The sequence below is a fragment of the Heterodontus francisci genome, chromosome 22, assembly GCF_036365525.1.
Source record: "Heterodontus francisci isolate sHetFra1 chromosome 22, sHetFra1.hap1, whole genome shotgun sequence".
Lineage (NCBI taxonomy): Eukaryota > Metazoa > Chordata > Chondrichthyes > Heterodontiformes > Heterodontidae > Heterodontus > Heterodontus francisci.
Window position 1 is genome coordinate 75,398,365 of NC_090392.1, and position 19,338 is coordinate 75,417,702.

Consider the following 19,338-nt stretch of genomic DNA (forward strand, 5'->3'; position numbering starts at 1 on the left):
TAAACTGGAACTTGTAACAAACAAAGAGCACAGTCCTGCCCAAGCTCTATACGTTTTGTAGATAAGCACACTGAATAATTCAAAATACTATTCGAGATTAGCTAAGTGGAGGCTGAAATGAAATATCTTCAAGGTTAAATATTAAAGGACTGTACAAAATAGATAACATCTGCAGCAAACAACTTGCACCTTTTGGAAACATGCTACAGGCTCTTCGCCAGTGCCAATCATAAGGATGCAATTCCCACATCTCCATATAAATGAACAGCTCTCTCCCATTGCCCTGAAATAACTGCAGCCAGCACCTGAAACTGTGCCTTTCAGGTTACACTGCAGCCTGGCCTCTTGTCCAACTGTAAGGCTTCGAACCGGCCCTCTTTTCCATTGTGGATGTGTAACCAGGTACCATAGTGCATGAACAATTCCAGGAGAGAGTGCCGGTCAGATTAACACAGCAAGTCATCTTCTTCTTATCGTCACAGGGTACAATTTATTGTTTTTTTAAAAGAAGAACGTTGCCCTTTGTTTCAAATTAAAGCAATGTCAAAATAGTCAGGCATTGTATCAGGAGTTTTAACCTAATTAGCAGCACGTCTCTGTTTTCCTTTTTCAAACTTGTTCTCATATTTGAGATGGTGAAAGGAGGTGAGTGCAACTGACCTGGGAGCTCCACTGCAGTTATTGCAACCAACACAGGACCTCCATATTGTCATCAACTGACTCAGCCTACAATGCAGTCTGCTGTGCAGGTAAATCCAACTGACATGTAGATTCATTGCAGGTTTGTGTAACTATCATGGGGCTGCGCTGAAGGTTGTTATGTTGACACCGGTTACTTTATAATTACAATTAACTCTGTTTCTTAATGACCATGGGAATGATTTGTGCTCTGTCTAATAATCCCAAATATTTTACGATGGAGACAACATGCAGACGAGTCTTGGCCATGTAGACAACATGCCTGGATGCTCTGCAGCAGAATATGGTTAGACTTGGAACACCTTGAGCAAGATAACGGTCTCACATACCCAATGTTTTTTAAGACTTCAGAAGTGTGGGATCTTTCCCTTCCTCCTGCATTGACAGGAATTTAAACTCCAAGCTTGGAATTTCAAAATTAATATATTTTTGGCTTCAGTACTGAATCACAGTAGAGTTCAAAATTTTCGAAAACGGATCGAAACATTGTCAAAAATCTTTTTTCTGGGAGGGCACTGCCCCTATATTCACCAGCAAGCTGACTTTCACAGCATTAGAGTGGGCTTTCTCCCTCAAATCTAAGTTTACCAATGAAAATATTGTGCTTTGTGCATATTTCAGTTTTATTCTCCTATAATCCAACTGATGGGTCACTGGATACAGCTAATGGTTCAGTCATGACAGGTTCATGTCTCACCACACTTCCACTAGAAATATTAATTTTCTTTTTCATAAGTCAGGTGTGAAACTTTTGGGATTTCAGAGAAAAATAAACTGAATCCGTGGAACGTGATCCCAAAGCAGTAATAAAAATCCAGAAATTCTTTGACACAGAAAAAGGACTTCAAACATATTAGGCCACATTGCCAAAGGGCCTAGATTCAAGCCTACTTTCAGTAGTAAAATGTGAGGGTTTTTTTTCCCAAGTGCTGCATTAGCGTTTTTGAAATAGTGTGAAAGATATACATTCATATTTAATGTCTTCTTGTATCTGAAGAAAATTAATTTTAGTTATCACAAATCAATTTAAGGTATTTAAAATAGCGATTATATACAGCCTTAGTAGCTCTAGGCCAAAGAGCCAACTGTAACTTCCTCCCTCACCCACACCCATCTCCCTCCCTCTGCCCAACACTCATACCCCTCCCCAAACACCTCCCTCCCACCCCTCCACACACACCTCCCTCCCATCCCTCCCCAAACACCTCTCTCCCTCATGCCCACACCTCCCTCTCTCCCCCCACACCCACATCTCCCTCCCCTAAACATCTCCCTCATACACCCCTCCCTCCTCTCCCCACCTCACTCCCCACCTCCCTCCTCAGTCCATTCCAAGAAAGGAATAGAATGGTTGGCTGATAAGGTGAGATGAAGGGAGAAGTGGGAGGAAGCTTGTGTGGAAAATAAACACCAGCACAGACCAGTCAGGCCTAATGGCCTTCTTCAAGTCTCTGAGTCCTATGTAACCCAGTGGGGATGATGTTGTTTCCTACGACTGAAGTTTGATATGCTCCTTACCCAAAGGCTTTTTGAGAAATAAGACAATGGTCTAATTTAATGGATTATCATTATTAAACATTGGAACACCACTGCAACTAATGAGTTCTCACTTCAAAAAGGGGACAACAGCGATTGCAGGTTGCCTGGCAGAGATTAGCCATTGGTTTTGCCAATGTAATTAATTCTGTTGTTTGCCATTACAATTGGTTGCGCCTAGCACAGAAAACACAATTAATTGACCTAAACTGGCTTGTCATTGAATTAAGCTGTCAAGATTAAAGATACCTAAAAAAAGCAAAACTGGATCAAAGAAATGGACTTTAGACAAGAGGAGCACTGTTACGATCAGGTGAGGAGGGGTGGAAACAGTGGATGTGCTTACCAATTCAGTGCATGTTTAACCCATTATGTGCTATGATCATAAAAGAAGTAATTGGACAGGTTTTCTTGAGTTTAAACAAGGAAGAAATTAGTTTATTGTACTAAAACCAAAACCCGATCTGAGTAAAATAATAAACTACACTCTAACTTTCACACACTCACACGCGCACACACGAGAATCACACACACAAATAGGTTACAGAGTGGAGAAGAATAGATTAGTTGGATTAGAGTCTGGAACAATAAAAAAGAATATACAGTTTGTGGAGTCGGGTCATTCAATGGTCTTCCAGCTGAACTTGGTGGTCCTGAAGTTTCTGGCTGGTAGATCTGGCCAACTGGTTAAGGGATTTCTTGGAGACAGTGATGCAGATGGTTTTCTTCCTGGGGTCTCTATTTGCAACAATGATAGACTTGGATGTTTTGCAGTCAGCAGGCAGGATTTGAACTTGCAAGGTCGCCTGGAGAGGGAGAGAGAGGGAGACTCCCACTTGGGTCCTTCACTGGTCAAATTTAGCTGCTTGTGTGCTGTAGAGAGAAGGACCTGCAAGTTTTCACACAGATGGAGAGTCTGTCACATGACGGCCCAGTGTATTCTCTCTTTTGCAAATTATTGGATCATGTCTAAAAATTCCAATCTCTCAGAACTCCATTGTTCCAGGCTTACCCTTTGACTGGTTCATCTCTATCAGTGTTAATGTTCCAAGATTGCCTTTAATGTCTTGTTAATGAAGGCAGGACCAGGTAATCCATTCAAAATTCTCACCATTGTTCTGGATGAGGACTAACCAGACTTTCGTCTCCACCTCGATACCTTGGAATGCAAGGTATTTAGATGTAAAATGTGGTGGCCATTTTAGCTGCTAGTAGTGATCCTTTATCAGTTCTTCGTCTCCTGTTCTTTTTTTAAAGTTTAATTCAGGTTTCCAACTGATGGATAAAAAAAGTCATCATTCAACATAGCACGTGTTCATGACAAGCACTCATAGGGGAAGATTCGGATTGGCTAAGAATGACTTTAAGACTTACACTTGAGGCTAAGCTTTGGACATGTAGCTTAGCACCTGGAAAGCCATATTGATTTGTGCAAATGAGATTCAGCAAAGCAACTGCAAAACAATTATCAACGTACGGAGGAGAGTAGGCTACAAATATAACTGAAGGCCAGATACTTTATATGCAAATTGATACAGATTGAGTTTATATATACAAACTCTTTACCTCTTATAGACTGCAAAATGAAACAATTACAGCATTGCCCATTCTGGAGGTCCCTAAGGTTTCAAACCCACCAGTCTGGTTTATTGGATCATCCAACCAGATGTTTCTAAAATTTAAACTGCATGTTCAAAATCTTGTTTTAAATAAAAGCCCATCCCCCCATTTGCTTCTAACTGTTTATGATATGGAGGTTCTGGGAATTAATACATAACACAAAAAAATGTCACAGATGCACTGATCTTAACAGAGTGGATGTGGAAAGGATGTTTCCTCTTGTAGGAGAAACTAGAACTAGGGATCACTATTTAAAAATAAGGGGTCGTCCATTTAAGACAGAGATGAGGAGAATGTTTTTTCTCTTAGAGGGTCATGAGTCTTTGGAACTCTCTGCCTCAAAAGGTGGTGGAAGCAGAGTCTTTGAATATTTTTAAGGTAGAGGTAGATAGATTCTTGATAAACAAGGGGGTGAAAGGTTATCGGGGATAGGCGGAAATGTGGAGTTGAAGTTACAATCAGATCAGCCGTGATCTTGTTGAATGGTGGAGCAGGCTCAAGGGGTCGAGTGGCCTACTCCTGCTTCGAATTCGTATGTTCGAATGTTCATATGTCCACTCTCTCTCCATGTGTAGCTTTGTACTCAAAGTGCCTGGTCTTTGGTATCGAACCCCACAACTCAATCTATGACCCCTTTCACCTCACCTGCTCCTATCGTGCTCCTATTCACTTCTGAAATTGGGAAAAGAAATTCTGGTTTCCCTGCAGTAAAACAAAAACTTCTACACCTGCTCAGTCAGCTGGGCACTGCATTTATTACCATAAGACTAAAATCCATCACAATCAAGTACAGACACCAGAGGAAAATTAGACACTTCAATCATCTACACAGCTAAATATCAATTTCTCCCAATAGGATTCAGAGAGCTTTGGATTTCAAATCTTTTTTATAATTTGTGTCGAGTCAGCTGTCAATCCTGTTCTTGACATGAATGGCACATTTGCAATATCCAAGGACAAACACCCAGGCTCAGTGGCCAGATGAGGAGATCACGAGTATCTCTCAGTCACTCCTCAGCTCTCTCATGCTCCATTCAGATTGATACCAGTTACTCTCAAACACTGCTAACAAAAGTCGCAATCACAACATTCAATTGTATAGATTTACAGGGTAATCTCTTTTAAAAGGACACAATTTCCCTTGGTAAGAAATGTTTGTGCACAAATTGAAAAATTTCCATTTAATGTAGTGCCTTTCACAACCACAGGTTTTCCCAAAGCACTTTACAACCAATGGTGTACTTTTGTAGTGTACTAACTGTTGGAATGTAGGAAGCCCAGTGGCCAACTTGCACACAGCAAGCTCCCACAAATAGCAATGTGATAATAACCAGATAATCTGTTTCTGTGATGTTGATTGAGGGATAAATATTGATCAGGCATCATGGATAATTCACCTGTCCTTCTTCAACATGGTACCATGGAATCTTTTACATCCACCTGAGAGAGCAGACAGGGCCTCTGTTAAACATCTCATATGGAAGATGGCACCTCCCACAATGTAGCACTCCCTCAGTACTACACTGGAACGTCAGCCTTGATTTATGTGCTCAAGTCGGTGGAATGGAACTTGAACCCACAACTTTCTGACTCAGAGACACGAGTGCTACCAATTGACACAAGCCAAGTGTGATGAGCACTGGTTGCAACACCATCTTCCAAATCTATGGACTCTACCATCTAGAAAGATAATGGCAGCAGTTGCATGGGAACACCATCACCTCCATGTCACACACCATCTTGATTTGGAAATATATCACTGTTCCTTCATCATCATCACTGGGTCAGAATCCTGGCGCTCCGCCCTAACAGCCCCATGGAAACTCTCTCACCACATGGACTACAGAGGTTCAAGAAGGCGGCTCACCACCACTTTCTCAAGGGCAATTAAGGATGGACAATAAATGCTGGTCTTGCCAACAATGTCCACATTCTGTGAATGAATAAATAAAAAATAAAAATATCATTTGGAACTCAAGCTTAATGCCTCCACTGTCTCTCTTCTCTTTCTGCTTTCAAGCCTTCCACTCAATAGCATTTTTGCCTCTTAACGTTTCCCCTTATTCAGTCTTCATTTGTTGTTCTCTATCCTTTAAAGCCCAATCAAGCTTCTCTCTCTGTACACAACAAGGACTATAATAATGCAGGTTGTAACTGTTGTCACCTGATAAATGAGGTAATGATTGCTTTCAACGTTTATGTCACGCTGTTACAATTTTGGCAAAAGGTTTTTTGTTTTTTCATCCAGAGGGCACCGCCCCTTTAAGAGGAGATGGGTCATGGATGCAAGGGTGAAACTAAAATTACTGGATCAAAAATAACTTGAGCTTAAAGGAGTGGCCCACTTAAAGTACATATTGCTGTGTTCAATGGTCATATTATACTTGTGAATTTGTGCAAACAGTACACAGGGTCAGGTCGGTGCAGAATGAAATCTTAAAACAGCTTTGCAGTATTGCCAACTCTGCAAGTTTGTAAGAGACCAAGAGCAAACTCACGGGAAACTACCCTGTGGTGTCCTGAGTTACTGAATAAAGGTAACCTATTTAGAAGGCTCCACTCGGGTTGGATGTATTTCTGGAGGTAGTGTCACATGACACTCCCACCACCCCACCCTCACCATTAGTCACCCAACACAATCGCCGTTGCACTCCTCCACCTTCACACACCAATGTAAAGCATACAGCCTCTCCTTTACCTGAATGAATGATTCATGGCTTGTCAGTCAAACAGCACTTTCCCCACATTTCCAATATTGTACAAATAATAAGCACAAATGTTGAAACTAAATAGACAAAAAGCACTTTTTTTAAATTTATCAAAGGTTGCTGAAGCAGTGTCCAGGAAATTAACCTTTAATTCCTGGAGACTCCAGGTCAATCCTGGAGGGTAGGCAAACCCTCAGCTCTGCACCAAAAATCAATGAGCAGAAAAAGAAATCACTGCCATTGTCCGATATGTCCTGGCTGTGTGCAAGAATCCCACATCATTTACCCCAAAATGCACAGGATGAATTTAATATGGGACCCAGGTCAGCAGCTGCCTCTTCAGTTGAAAGAAAGACTTGCATTTATATGGCACCTTTCACTACCACCGGACGTCTCAAAGCACTTTATAGCCAATTCAATATATTTTTGAAGTATAGTCACTGTTGTAGTGTAGGAAACACGGCAGCTGATTTGCACACAGCAAGCTCCCACAAACATCAATATGACAATGATCAGATAATCCATTTTTGTGACGTTGATTGAGGGATAAATTTTGGCCAGGATACCAAAGATAACGCCACTGCACTTCTTTGAAATAATGCCATGGGATCTTTTACATCAACCTGAGCAGGCAGATACCACCTCTGACAGTGCAACACTCTCTCAGTACCACACTGAAACGTCAGCCTTGATTTTTATGAAGTGGAACCTGAAGTCACAATCTTCTGACTTAGAGGCAGGATGGTTACCAACTGAGCCATAGCTGACACTTGGATGAAAAAAGGGCTGCAATCTGAAACTGGAGAGGTACCAGCAGTTAGAGTTATTCACTTCAATTAGGTAGGTTTCCTCCCACAGCCAAAAGACTTGCAGGTTGATAGGTGAATTGGCCATTATAAATTGCCACTAGTATAGGTAGGTGGTAGGGGAATATAGGAACAGGTGAGGATGTGGTAGGAATATGGGATTAGTGTAGGATTAGTATAAATGGGTGGTTAATGGTCGGCACAGACTCGGTGGGCCGAAGGGCCTGTTTCAGTGCTGTATCTCTAAAATCTAAAATCTAAATCTTACCTTCACTTTTAGCATCAGATAAGAACAAAAGCCTAATAGATTTCCTGTGGATTTAATGTGTACGTTATAAACTTGTACATGTATAAAGTATTTAATTCAATTCACGTCTTCTAAACAGACTGACCCATAGAATAGCCTTCCACTTTACAAATCCAGCACAGATCGTGATGTTCCCAATTGCATGTGGTTGCTAGGAGTTTAAAGGTACAGATGCAGCTTTGGAAAGATTAATGAAGATTATGAGTTTTGTTTGGTGCCATTGTAGTTCTACTGACTTCACTAGGCAAACAGAAGATTACTGAACAAGAACGCAACCAGATTTCATACTTAACCAAGTCAGCATTCTGAAAGCATTGTGAACATTGAGGTGAGGTTAGCAAGATGTCTTTTTACACCGGGATTCAAGTTTAAATCTAGCCAGACCAGCTGAGAGTCTCTGCTGCCTTCAAGTGTCCCAAGTTAAATAAGTTCAGAAAGTCTCAATCCAATTCATAGTAGAAAAGGGCCAAAGGATAAGACTGTCCCTAAATTGATCATGGAATCATACAGGACAGAAGGAGACCATTCTGGCCATCGCTCCTGAGTCAGTTCTTTGAAAGAGCTCTCCATCAGTCTGGCTCACTGCCTGCTCTTTCACCATGGCCAGGCAAATTTTTCCACTTTTAACTATCTGTCCAATTCCCTTTGGAAAATTATTATTGAGTCTGACTCTGTCACCCTTTCAGGTAGTGTGTTTCAGATCATAACAACTCACTGCATATAAATATATTTCCTCATGTCACCTCTTGTTCTTTTGTCAATTGTCTTAGATCTGGTTTTGCTAGTATTCCACAGCACGTATCCATCATCATTACCTGTGAAGGATTGCTTAACAATAGAATGATGCTGGGAGTAGTCTGCCAAGCCCAATTCTATTCTCCCTGAAGTCTGCACACTTGCACTTTCCAGCTGGGAACTGTGCTCCCTTCCATGGACTGAGGTTAATCATTGAATTCTTACGTTGTAACAGCGACTACAATTCAAAAGCACTTCATTGGCTGCAAAGTGCTTCAGAATGTCTCGAGGTTGTGAAAGGGGCGGTTTATATGAAAAACTTTCTTCCTAGCCCCACTGTCACTTCAGGCAAGATCAACTAAGTAGAGAATGGGAAATGGAATCTGTGATGTTTTGATCTTCATAGCTCAGTATCAGTCTGTTTGACCCTTACCATCGGGCAACTCCACTTCCTAAAATAGTTTTTTGAGTCACATATGGATATTACCAGCAAAATTAAGTGGTTGCCCAGCAACAGAGCAGCTATATTTTTGTAGAATTTGTCCACAACGTGACGCTTGAAAACTGGTTCTACCAGCTGAATAGCTCTCTTGATTGCTGTATAAAAACAGCACTCATCCTCTACTATAATGCTGATTGCATTATCTCTCGCTGCGACACAGGGCTGTGCCACTTAGTCTAAAACCAGGCACCGAAACACATGAACCACTGACAGTCATGAATCGCGTGTGCTGAAAACCTTCAATTATGGTAAGACTCAAACATGGCAAATTTAAATCAGTGTTCTGAAGTATAAATTATTATATTAAAAAAAAATTTTTTATCAAAGTTTAAATGTAAGTTGGATGTGCACTGCAAGTCGGTCAGCATCTAAAAGGGAACAGATCGGCTAATGCTTCAGGTAGACACTATCCACTGATTCCACTGAGGGGCCTGTACCCAAATGCTGCTCTTTTCTGTTAAGTGCTGAGAAACCAGCTGTGTATTTACAGAATTATATTGCAATCGTCCTTCCAGGTAGTGGTGTCGGCTGTGGCTCAGTGGATAACACTCTTGTCAGTGATCCCATGGAACATTTCAAAGAAGAGAGCAGGGGACCTCTCCTGGTATCTTTATCAATATTTATCCCTCAACGAACATCACTAAAACCAAATTATCTGTTCATTATCGTGTCGCTGTTTATGGGATCTTGCTCTGTGAAAATTTGCTGCCATGTTTCCTACATTACAACACTGACTACACTTCAGAAGTTCTTAATCAGCTGTCAAGCACTTTGGAATGTCCTGAGGTTGTGAAAGGTGCTGCAAAAGACAGCACTGGTTTCTTAATGCATTTTATACAAAGTTCAGTGTATATAATATATAACACTGAGCTTTACACAGATTCTTAGCAGATAGGCCACGGGACAGGTTCTGCTGAATCTTTGTATTTTCAGCGTGCTCCCAAGGCACCAACATCTAGCGAATGTATTTAAACACAGTCCACAGTTTTAGAAATTTCCACGGAGCAGTGGGTTTCTGCATCACCTTGCCACATGCTGCATTGACGAACAATTTCTTTGATAAAAAATTGCAGTATTTCTGAATGTAACATTTTTATCTTGTCAAATAATGACAGCTGTCAGTGAGCAATCAATGTTAAACTGATATTGCGCTAATTTTACTGTGATGGGGAATGTGAAACTTGCTATGACAGGGAGTGGTTAAGGCGAAGAGCGTAGACGCATTTATGGGGAACTTGTGCATGAGGGAGAAAGGAATGGAAGGGATATGTTGATAGCATGAGATGTGGTAGAGTGGGAGGAGGCTCGTGTGGATCATAAGCACTGGCATGGACCTGTTGGGCTGAATGGTCTGTTTCTGTGCTGTACATTCTATGTAATTCAAATGTCATAGCTGGCATTACAACATCTTGGGACGTTTCTCTATTTTAAAGGCACTTTATAAATGCAAGTTGTTGTTGACAGATCAATCTAAATATGAAACTTAGCCAGATGGACAAAGGGACCTAAAGATCAGTCCATTTGAGGAATGCTGATGTTTCATCGTGTACAACAGCAGGGGTGTAATATGTATCTTGACTAACAGGCACTCCCCATTTGCAAGTTGCCAATGCTTTGCCTCTTGCTCGAAGCAAAGAACCCAACCCATTTCACTCCAATGTGATAGCTATTGCAGAAACCAACTTCAGATGTCAGAGAATCAGAATGAATGGAACAGGATCATCCATATATTAAATGGGATTTACAATTGCATGTGAAAGGCTGGAAAACAAGCCCTACCTTAATGACAGTGAACATTTGCAAGCCTGTGAATATAGATTTGGAGATGAGAGAAGGAGGGTGTAAATAATAATGAAATACTCGTGGATACTCAGCATTATTGCAAATAATTTCTTCCATTCTGGGTGAGAGAACCATTTATTAGGGGAATTCAATGTGAAGCCTCTCTCATTTTCCCCACTCTCTCCACCCTCCTCCTCTCCCTCCCTCTGCCTCTCTCCTACCTGACCCGCTCTCTCTCTCTCTCCCTTGTCTCTCACTTCCACCCACACTTCCATCCAACCCTCCCTCTCTCTTCAAAGCCTGCTCTCTCCCACTCTGCTCCCCCTCTCCCCTTCTCTCCTTTCCCTCATCCACCTCCAAGCACTGGATCCTGCCTTAAAGCTCAGACAACTCCATCCTTTTTGCGCTTATACTTTGCTGGTCTTTTCTATTTGAACTTTGCTTGCTGGAAGGATTGGAATGGGCAGTTGTCTCATTGGTGGATAAATCCTAAATCAAAACACTAAGATGTATCCGCAACCTGAGATATCAGTAAATTAACGGGAACAGAGATTTAACCTTCATCTGTGGTCCCCAAGGTTCCATGATACACACTGTGCTGACCATGAGGACCTTATGCAACCCTACAATCTCATTGGACATCAATTCTTTTCATACACTTGGGTTAAAATTGAGTTAACTGATCTCAGTCAGCCGGGGTGTAACAATTGGCCTCAGTGACCTGGGTTGGAGGAAAGTCAGGATTGTCACTGCTGTATGCTATCTGATGGCATTGGGACGAAGCAGTATCTGTTGGAACATCCTCCACAGTCACATAATCTCCCAACACTTACTGTCTAGACTCACATATGGTCAATTGGGTGAGACACAGGGTGGAGAGAGGAGCTGCAGCTGTTCATGGATCTGTACCTCAGCAGGTGGACAGAAGGGGGAATTAAAATGAAACAAAAGAAAGAGTGGAATTAAAGATTCTCCATGGTTCTACATCATCATTCCTGCCAATTATGAAATTGAACTGCTCAGGTTGAATAATGTGGGTATTGTCCAAAAATTCAGGGAAATCAAGGACATTTTACAATGTTTTTACAGCTAAGAATATTTAATTGATGCTGCTCAGCTGTCTCAGGGAATTCAATCCATTGGGATTGCTTTCCCTGGAATTTAGAAGATTTGATTGAAGTTTCCAAGATATTAAGGGAAATAGATAAAGTCGATAGACAGAAACAATTTCTGCTGGTTGGGGAGTCTAGGACTAGGGGGAAAGAGCCTAAAAAATAGAGACAGACCTTTCAGGAGTGAAGTTAGGAAACACTTCTACACACAAAGGGTGGTGGAAGTTTGGAACTCTCGTCCACAAAAGGCAGTTGATGCTAGATCAATGATAAATTTTACATCAGAGATATTCAAATATATTAAGGGATGTGGGGCAAAGGGGCAGGTATATGGAGTTAGATCAGCCATCATCTCATTGAATGTTGAACATGCTCCAGGTGCCAAATGGCCTCCTCCTGTTCCTACTTTCCTATCTGCACCTTATTGTACTTGGGTGGTAATGGGGCTGGGGGGTGAGGGGTTTCATAAGCAGAATGTCTTTTTTATCATTCCACACTTAATAGGGGAAATTTACAATTTGACTCTCCCCGCGCAGACTTCCACCCACTGTAAGTGCAGAGGTCAACATAATGGTTACAACATCACCTCCCAAATCTGTGACCTCTACCACCTAAAAGGACAAGGGCAGCAGGCTCATGGGAACACCACAACCTGACTTGGAAAAAGATCGGCCTTTCCTTCATAGTTGCTGGCTCAAAATCCTGTAACTCCCAAACAAGCAGCACTGTTGGAGCATCTTCATCGCATGGACTGCAGCAGTTCAAAAAGGCGACTCACCACCACCTGCTCAAGGGCAGCTAGAGACGGTCAATAAGTATCAGGCCTTGCCAGCAATGGCCACATCATAAATGAATAAAGAAAAAAAGAGTTGACCTCCACAAATGTGTTCTCCCGCCTTCAGTTGCATGAAATTGTAAAATCTACCCCTAAACTTCGAATCCAATAGCATTGCAAACTACATAAAATTCTCATGCCTCAAATATATGGTGGCAGTATCTCTTAAGTCACAGAATGTAAAATGATTGCATTCTTTTGTTATGGACAGGTGGGAAATAATAGGGATGATTTCCACTTTTCACTGATAAACTGGCTGAAGGCAGTGGCCGGAAGTTTACTTCGGACCAGAGGCCCCACCCACCAACAGAAAACGTCAGTGGCAAGCCCACTTCTGCTGGGCCTGGAAGCCACACTGTAATTTTACAAGGCCCAGGCCCTGAATTGGCCTCAGGTGGGACTTCTGCCCCTCTTGGGCAGGAATTCTCGCCTCCAAGAGCTGCTGGCCAATCAGCGGGCTGGCAGCTCTTTGGGCCCAACAGCGCCACTGAGAGCGGTGGCCACTGTTTGGAATGCACCCAGCCAGGACTGGCAACATGGATGAGGCACTGGAATACAGGTAAGTGTGGGGGCCTCGCTGAGGACAATCGGCTGGGCAATGGTGCTGCGGTGGGGGAAGGGTGGTCGCTCAAGAGTGGGTGGGGAGGTGCTCCTGAGGGGATGGCTTGTGCCATGGGGGGACACTCTGTTGGGCACAGGGTGCCCAATCAGGTGGGTCCCCCATCACAGCTCACAAGGAGGCCGCCAGGTTTTATGAGGTGGCCTCCTGAGCGACTGAACCACCTACCCGCCGCTGGTAATATTGCAGCAGCGGTGGGAGGAGGCCCTTAAGTGGCAATTAATTGGCCACTTAAGGGCTTTAATTGGCATGGGGTGGATGGGCCGTTGTCACCTCCACCACCACTCAATTGCAGTGGGGGTGGGATGGCGACAGGAATGGCAACCCCCGCCTCCTACTCAATTATACCCCTTCCACCCCCAGTGTCCAGCCCGTTCCTGCAGGGGGCGTAAATTTCCGGCCAGTGTGTTTTTCTTCGAATTGTGTTTTAACCCTTGAGTGTTTTAATTGTCAATAAACAGACATGTGACAGATTTTCTCGAGATTTAAAGAAAGATATATGCTTATTAAGCAATAGCTGAAACTATTCACAACCTCACCCACTCACACACACATACACACACGCTCTCAAGAAAATATAGCGATTAAAAGATAGCATGCATTTAAGTCTGCTGGTGTTAACTAAGAGACCATTGTGAAAGATTGTCTGTTTCCCCAGGAGGAAGGTTTAAAAACGGTACAGGCTTGTTTTTCCTTTTTCCTGGTTCACTGACATCAAACTTCGAAAAGTTTCAGGTGGATAGATGCTTTGCTGAAGACTTCTTTGGTTAAATCAGTCACTGTTCAATGGCAGAAATCTTGTTATAATTTCTCAGGTAGGGATATTCAAGGTCACCTTCCGTCTCTGCCTCTAGGTAGTTTAAATATGGTATTCTGGTAGGGTCGCTCTTGCCGGGGTGGATCTCTCTTCCTTCTGCTTTTGGCTTTTCTTCACAGAAAATGTCTCTTATTAAAACCTCCTTATCAGAGACTTGGGGCTGAATTTTAATCGCGCGCCACGTTCCTCGGCAGCGCGCTTTCAACTCGGCAGCCTTCTGACGCAGAAGGGTCACCGAGGAACGGCCATGATATTCTGCGCGTGGGGCGTATTTAAATAGTGGGAGTGGAGAGGCCGCCGCCAATGACGCATAAAGGCAGCCGACGCATCCCCGGCTACGGAGTCCAGCGCCACCACGCAGGCATCGGCACCATTTTTAAAGGGCTTTAAGCCCTTACAATTCATTTTAATATTTAAAGGGACATCAGTTGCAATTTTTATTAAATATAAAATTAAGTGATGGAGGCCCTTCCCCAAATGCCGCCAATGGTCATTTCATTGCCCGAAATTACCAACAATTGATCTCTCATACACCCGAACTTCCCCCCCAACCTTCAATCTTTTGCCCTTCAGCCCCTTCCCACCATCCCCACATCCATTCGAAATTGTTTTCCCCACTCCTCCACCCCTCCCGCCCTGAAAATTTTATTCCTCCCCCCACCCCACCAGGTACTCGCCTCGGAACTCCATGCGGAGCTCCGAAGGCGTGTGAAGGCCGAACGGAGGCCGTAAAATCGGCATGGGATGGCTGCCGCCTGCAGGTAAGTAAATTTGGATATAATTAATGTTAATTTACATATGGAGATGAAGAGCCCGCCGCCAAGCGGCGTGGAGGCTGCACTGAGGTCCCTCGGCTGCCAGTAATAAGTGGCAGGCCCTTCTCGACGTCGCGGGTTGAGGCCGGCCTCCCACACAGATTTTAACCGGCCCCCGCTCTGTGACCCACAGCGTCGAGTGGCCTGTAAAATTCAGCCCTTGGTTTCTGTTAGGTCACCCAAGTTTATGTCCCATTGTGTTTTCCTAAATGGTGTTTGATGGTGTGGCCATTGTTAGACAATGGGTTTGGACGTTGCTCATCTCCAAGTCATCCACACACATTATCCTGAATTTAAGTCTGGAGTCTCCCTGTCTGCCAGGTCATTGTTCATCCAACTAGTTGATTAGGGATAGCCATTAACATAGAATGGGTCATTTACATTTCTAATCCTTTCTTCAACACTTGACCAGATATGACAATTTTTTCAGCATTCCAGCAGTTACCATGTGTATTCACAGTATAGGAGAGGTCACCTGACCTCTTACTCCATCTTGTTTTTTAGCAAAAGGTGTCTGTTTAGAGTTCAATTCATCCTTGCTCTTGTACTCTATGCCCCTATTAATAAATCCCAGGATATTGTATGCTTTATTAACCACTCTCTCAACCTGTCCTGCCACCTTCAATGACATATGCACATATACACCCAAGTCCCTCTACTTCTGCAGCCCCCCACAATTTCCACTCTCAATTCCCGCGGTATCCTCGGATGTATCGCATCTGTTCCTGGTGCCTTATCCAATACTTCCTCCTTATCAATTTTCTGGTGTCTGAATTACCTCCTCTTTCTTCCTGGGTTGCATCTTGTTCCTGAGAAAAGACAGATGCAAAGTATTCATTTAATATCTCAGCTATGCCCTCCACTATGTTCCAGTACTGCTGGCAATGCGGTGAGTTTGGCCCAAAATAAAGGAAGAAGTTGCATTTATATACTGCTGTTCACAATCTGAGGATGTCCCAGAGTGCTTTACAGCCAATGAAGTACTTTTGAAATGTAGTCACTGTCGTAATGTAGGAAATGCAGCAGCCAATTTGCACACAGCAAGCTCCCACAAACAGCAATGTGATAATGACCAAATTGTCTATTTTAGCGAAGTTGGTTGAGAGATAAATATTGATCTGGAGAACTCCACCCCCCACTTTTTCAAAATAGTGCCACAGGATTAGTTAATGTCCACCTGGGAGAGCAGACAGGGCCTTGGTTTGACATTTCATCTGAAAGACAGCACCCTCAATCCCTCAGCAGCATTCCCTCAGTACTGCACTAGGACGTCAGCCTAGATTTTGTGCTCAACTCTCTGGAGCTTGAACAACAACCAAAATCTTACAATAACATTTGTAAATTGCCTGTATCAATGCCCACAGCTGATGAAGTTCAGTTTGTTTTAATGTAGTCAATGACAATGAAGTTGGAAGAGATGTTTTAGACACTCACCTTGTGGCCAGAGCCTACAATTACATTGTGACAACTGGCATGACAAAATTTAATGGAAATGTTGATATAGGAATTTACACTGGTAAATGTTGACACAACAGTGTGACCAAAAATTATGAGTACAGAAAGCAAGGCTCGGGACTGGGAACTTAATGTCCTACAAAGCCATCTGAGACCTCTGCACTTCCTCTTGCACATCCCCAATTTCCATCACTCCACCATTGACAGCCATGCCTTTAGCTGTCCAGGCCGTAAGCTCTGGAATTCCATCCCTAAACCTCTTTGCCTTTCGACGGCTCCTCCTTCAATATGGTTTTTATAACCTACCGCTTTGGCCAAAGTTTGGGGCACCTGTCCTAGTATACCCTGATGTGGCTCACTATCAGTATTTTGTCTGATAACACTACTGTGTTGAGATGTTTTACTACTTTAAAGGCACTATACAAATGCAAGCTGTTGTTGAAGTATTTTTAATAATATATATTATATATGCTTCTACTATATTTTATTATTAATTTCCAAAATTATGAATCAATGTTACAGGATTTGACGGTTGAACCATCTGGAACCACGAAACATGCCGAACCCCAGGGAGAGACTATACCCTTATTAGAATCAAAACAATCTGAAGCATCACCACCAAAGTTTTCAGAAGACCCCACTCTGAGTTCTGAATGCACTGAGCCCCAGGAGCAGGGTGTACCCTTAATGGCAGTGACAAGATTGGAAGCATCACCTCAGCTTTGCTCAGAAGATCCCATCCAGGGTTCTGAATCAATGCTATTGGATTCAAAGAATGATCCATCCCACACCAGTAATCCGGCTGAGCCGCAGGAGCAGGGCATGCCCTTGTTAGAGGCACCAACATCCGAAGCGCCAACAGCACAGCCAGCAGAGGGCCCCTCAGAAGCTATCCGTCGCAAACGCTGGCGCCGACGATTCAGTAAGTCTGGAAAAGCTTTTGGTTGCCTGTCCTAACATGTCCTCATGTGACTCAGGGTCCAATTTTGTTTGAAATAGCTCCTGTGAAGCTCCTCGGGATATTTTACTATGTTAGGGGCACCAAATAAATGCAATTTGTTGTGATTTTACATGACCTTAGATGACCCGGGGACCATGAACTCCACTTTATCCTCCTATCCACTACCTTCACTAAGACTAGAACAGAGGTAGAATAAGCCTACGTTCTATGATGCCTATAGAAAGCACCAAGTATTAATGTAAAAAACCTTTCTTCAATTTCTTTTCATTCACCAGCTCCTGATCATGTACTGATTAGAAACATAGGAATTGCTGGGTGATGAAAGACCAAGGTTTATCTAGGTCACCTTCAGCCATCCTGGTAGTCGTGTGATACAATGATAATAGAATTATTGACTAATCATAGCAATCAATCTCTATCAATTAGTCGACAGCAAACCCAGACATGAAGCGAGGAAACCCTCTAGTGGTGGAGAGCTCTGGGAACAAGACCAAAGTTACCTGTTCCTCCCAATCATGCTAGACTCACCACATATCATGTCTTTTTTTAATCACTCGCTGTACAGAACCTTAGTTAGGCCACACTTAGAATATTGCGTGCAATTCTGGTCGCCACACTACCAGAAGGACGTGGAGGCTTTGGAGTGGGTACAGAAGAGGTTTACCAGGATGTTGCCTGGTCTGGAGGGCATTAGCTATGAGGAGAGGTTGGAAAAACTCGGATTGTTTTCACTGGAACAAGGGAGGTGGAGGGGCGACATGATAGAGGTTTACAAAGTAATGAGCGGTATGGACAGAGTGGATAGTCAGAAGCTTTTTCCCAGGGTGGAAGAGTCAGTTACTAGGGGACATAGGTTTAAGGTGCGAGGGGCAAAGTTTAGAGGGGATGTGCGAGGCAAGTTTTTTACACAGAGGGTGGTGAGTGCCTGGAACTTGCTGCTGGGGAGGTGGTGGAAGCAGATATGATAGCAACATTTAAGAGACATCTTGACAAATACATGAATAGGAAGGGAATAGAGGGATATGGGCCCCGGAAGTGCAGAATGTGTTAGTTTAGGCAGGCATCAAGATCGGCGCAGGCTTGGAGGGCCGAATGGCCTGTTCCTGTGCTGTACTGCTCTTTGTTCTTTGTTCTTTTTGTTCATTGGTGGCTGTGTCATGAGTTTCTTAGGCACAAAGATCTGGAATTCCTTCCCTAAACCTCTCCTTCTCTCTCTCCTCCTTTAAGACGCTGCTTAGTGTCTTTAACCAAGCCTTTGGCCATGTATCCTAATATCTCCTTATTTCTTTTTTTGCTCGGTGTCCAATTTTGTTTAAAGTTGTTCCTATGACGTGCCTTGGGACATTTTACTATGTTGCAAGCACTATATAAGTGCAAGTTGTTGCTGCATCAAGTAAAAGTTGGTGGTTGGCAAATTTCCTGCTTCAGAGGGGGATGACAGCATTAAATTCATTTGTCATCTTGTACCCTAGGACCTCGCAGACGGCCACCCCGTGCAACCAAGAGGATTCTGGTGCTCCTGTGTGTAGTCGTCATCTTCTCTGCAATTGTAGTTGGAATTTCTATTATAGGTAAGGCAACAACAAGTCCCACTGAACAACACTGCGTCGGGTGTGAATTTTTAAAATGAGCATCTCTAATTTTAAACTATCAACTTGATAAGTGTTCTTTACACTTTTTCATCACCAGACAGTTGCTGTTTCTTTATACTGCAGTGCACTCCCAAAGGGCTAACACACCAGTATATCATTTACATTCTACAACATCACTATATAACTTTATCGAACAACAGTAAATGCAGCTCTAAAATATGAGCCTTAGTTCTGTGAAGCATTGCAGAGTACAATTCTTAATGGTGTTATCTTACACAGTGCAGTCATCTCCCTCATCGAACACTGACATGGCTCTTAGATCAGATGTAGAAGACACTTTGGACTGTTATGCTTTGATGCGCAATTCAAGAGGCAATGGTGAAATGTCTGAAAACATTTCATCTCACCCTCAGCTGAAGTGGTTGATGATGGGGTAC

At 43.0% G+C, this 19,338-nt stretch overlaps 1 protein-coding gene across 1 annotated transcript in view; it reads left to right on the forward strand.

The window, feature by feature from the left end:
* The first annotated feature begins 309 nt into the window (after nt 1-309).
* The window catches only part of LOC137381571 (transmembrane protease serine 5-like), a 41,513-nt gene continuing 22,484 nt past the window's right edge, over nt 310-19,338 (forward strand). The window contains exons 1-3 of the mRNA XM_068054263.1: nt 310-749; nt 16,871-17,270; nt 18,782-18,880. Coding sequence (XP_067910364.1) covers nt 732-749; nt 16,871-17,270; nt 18,782-18,880 — 517 coding nt within the window. The 5' untranslated portion in view covers nt 310-731. The remainder of the gene's footprint in view (nt 750-16,870; nt 17,271-18,781; nt 18,881-19,338) is intronic.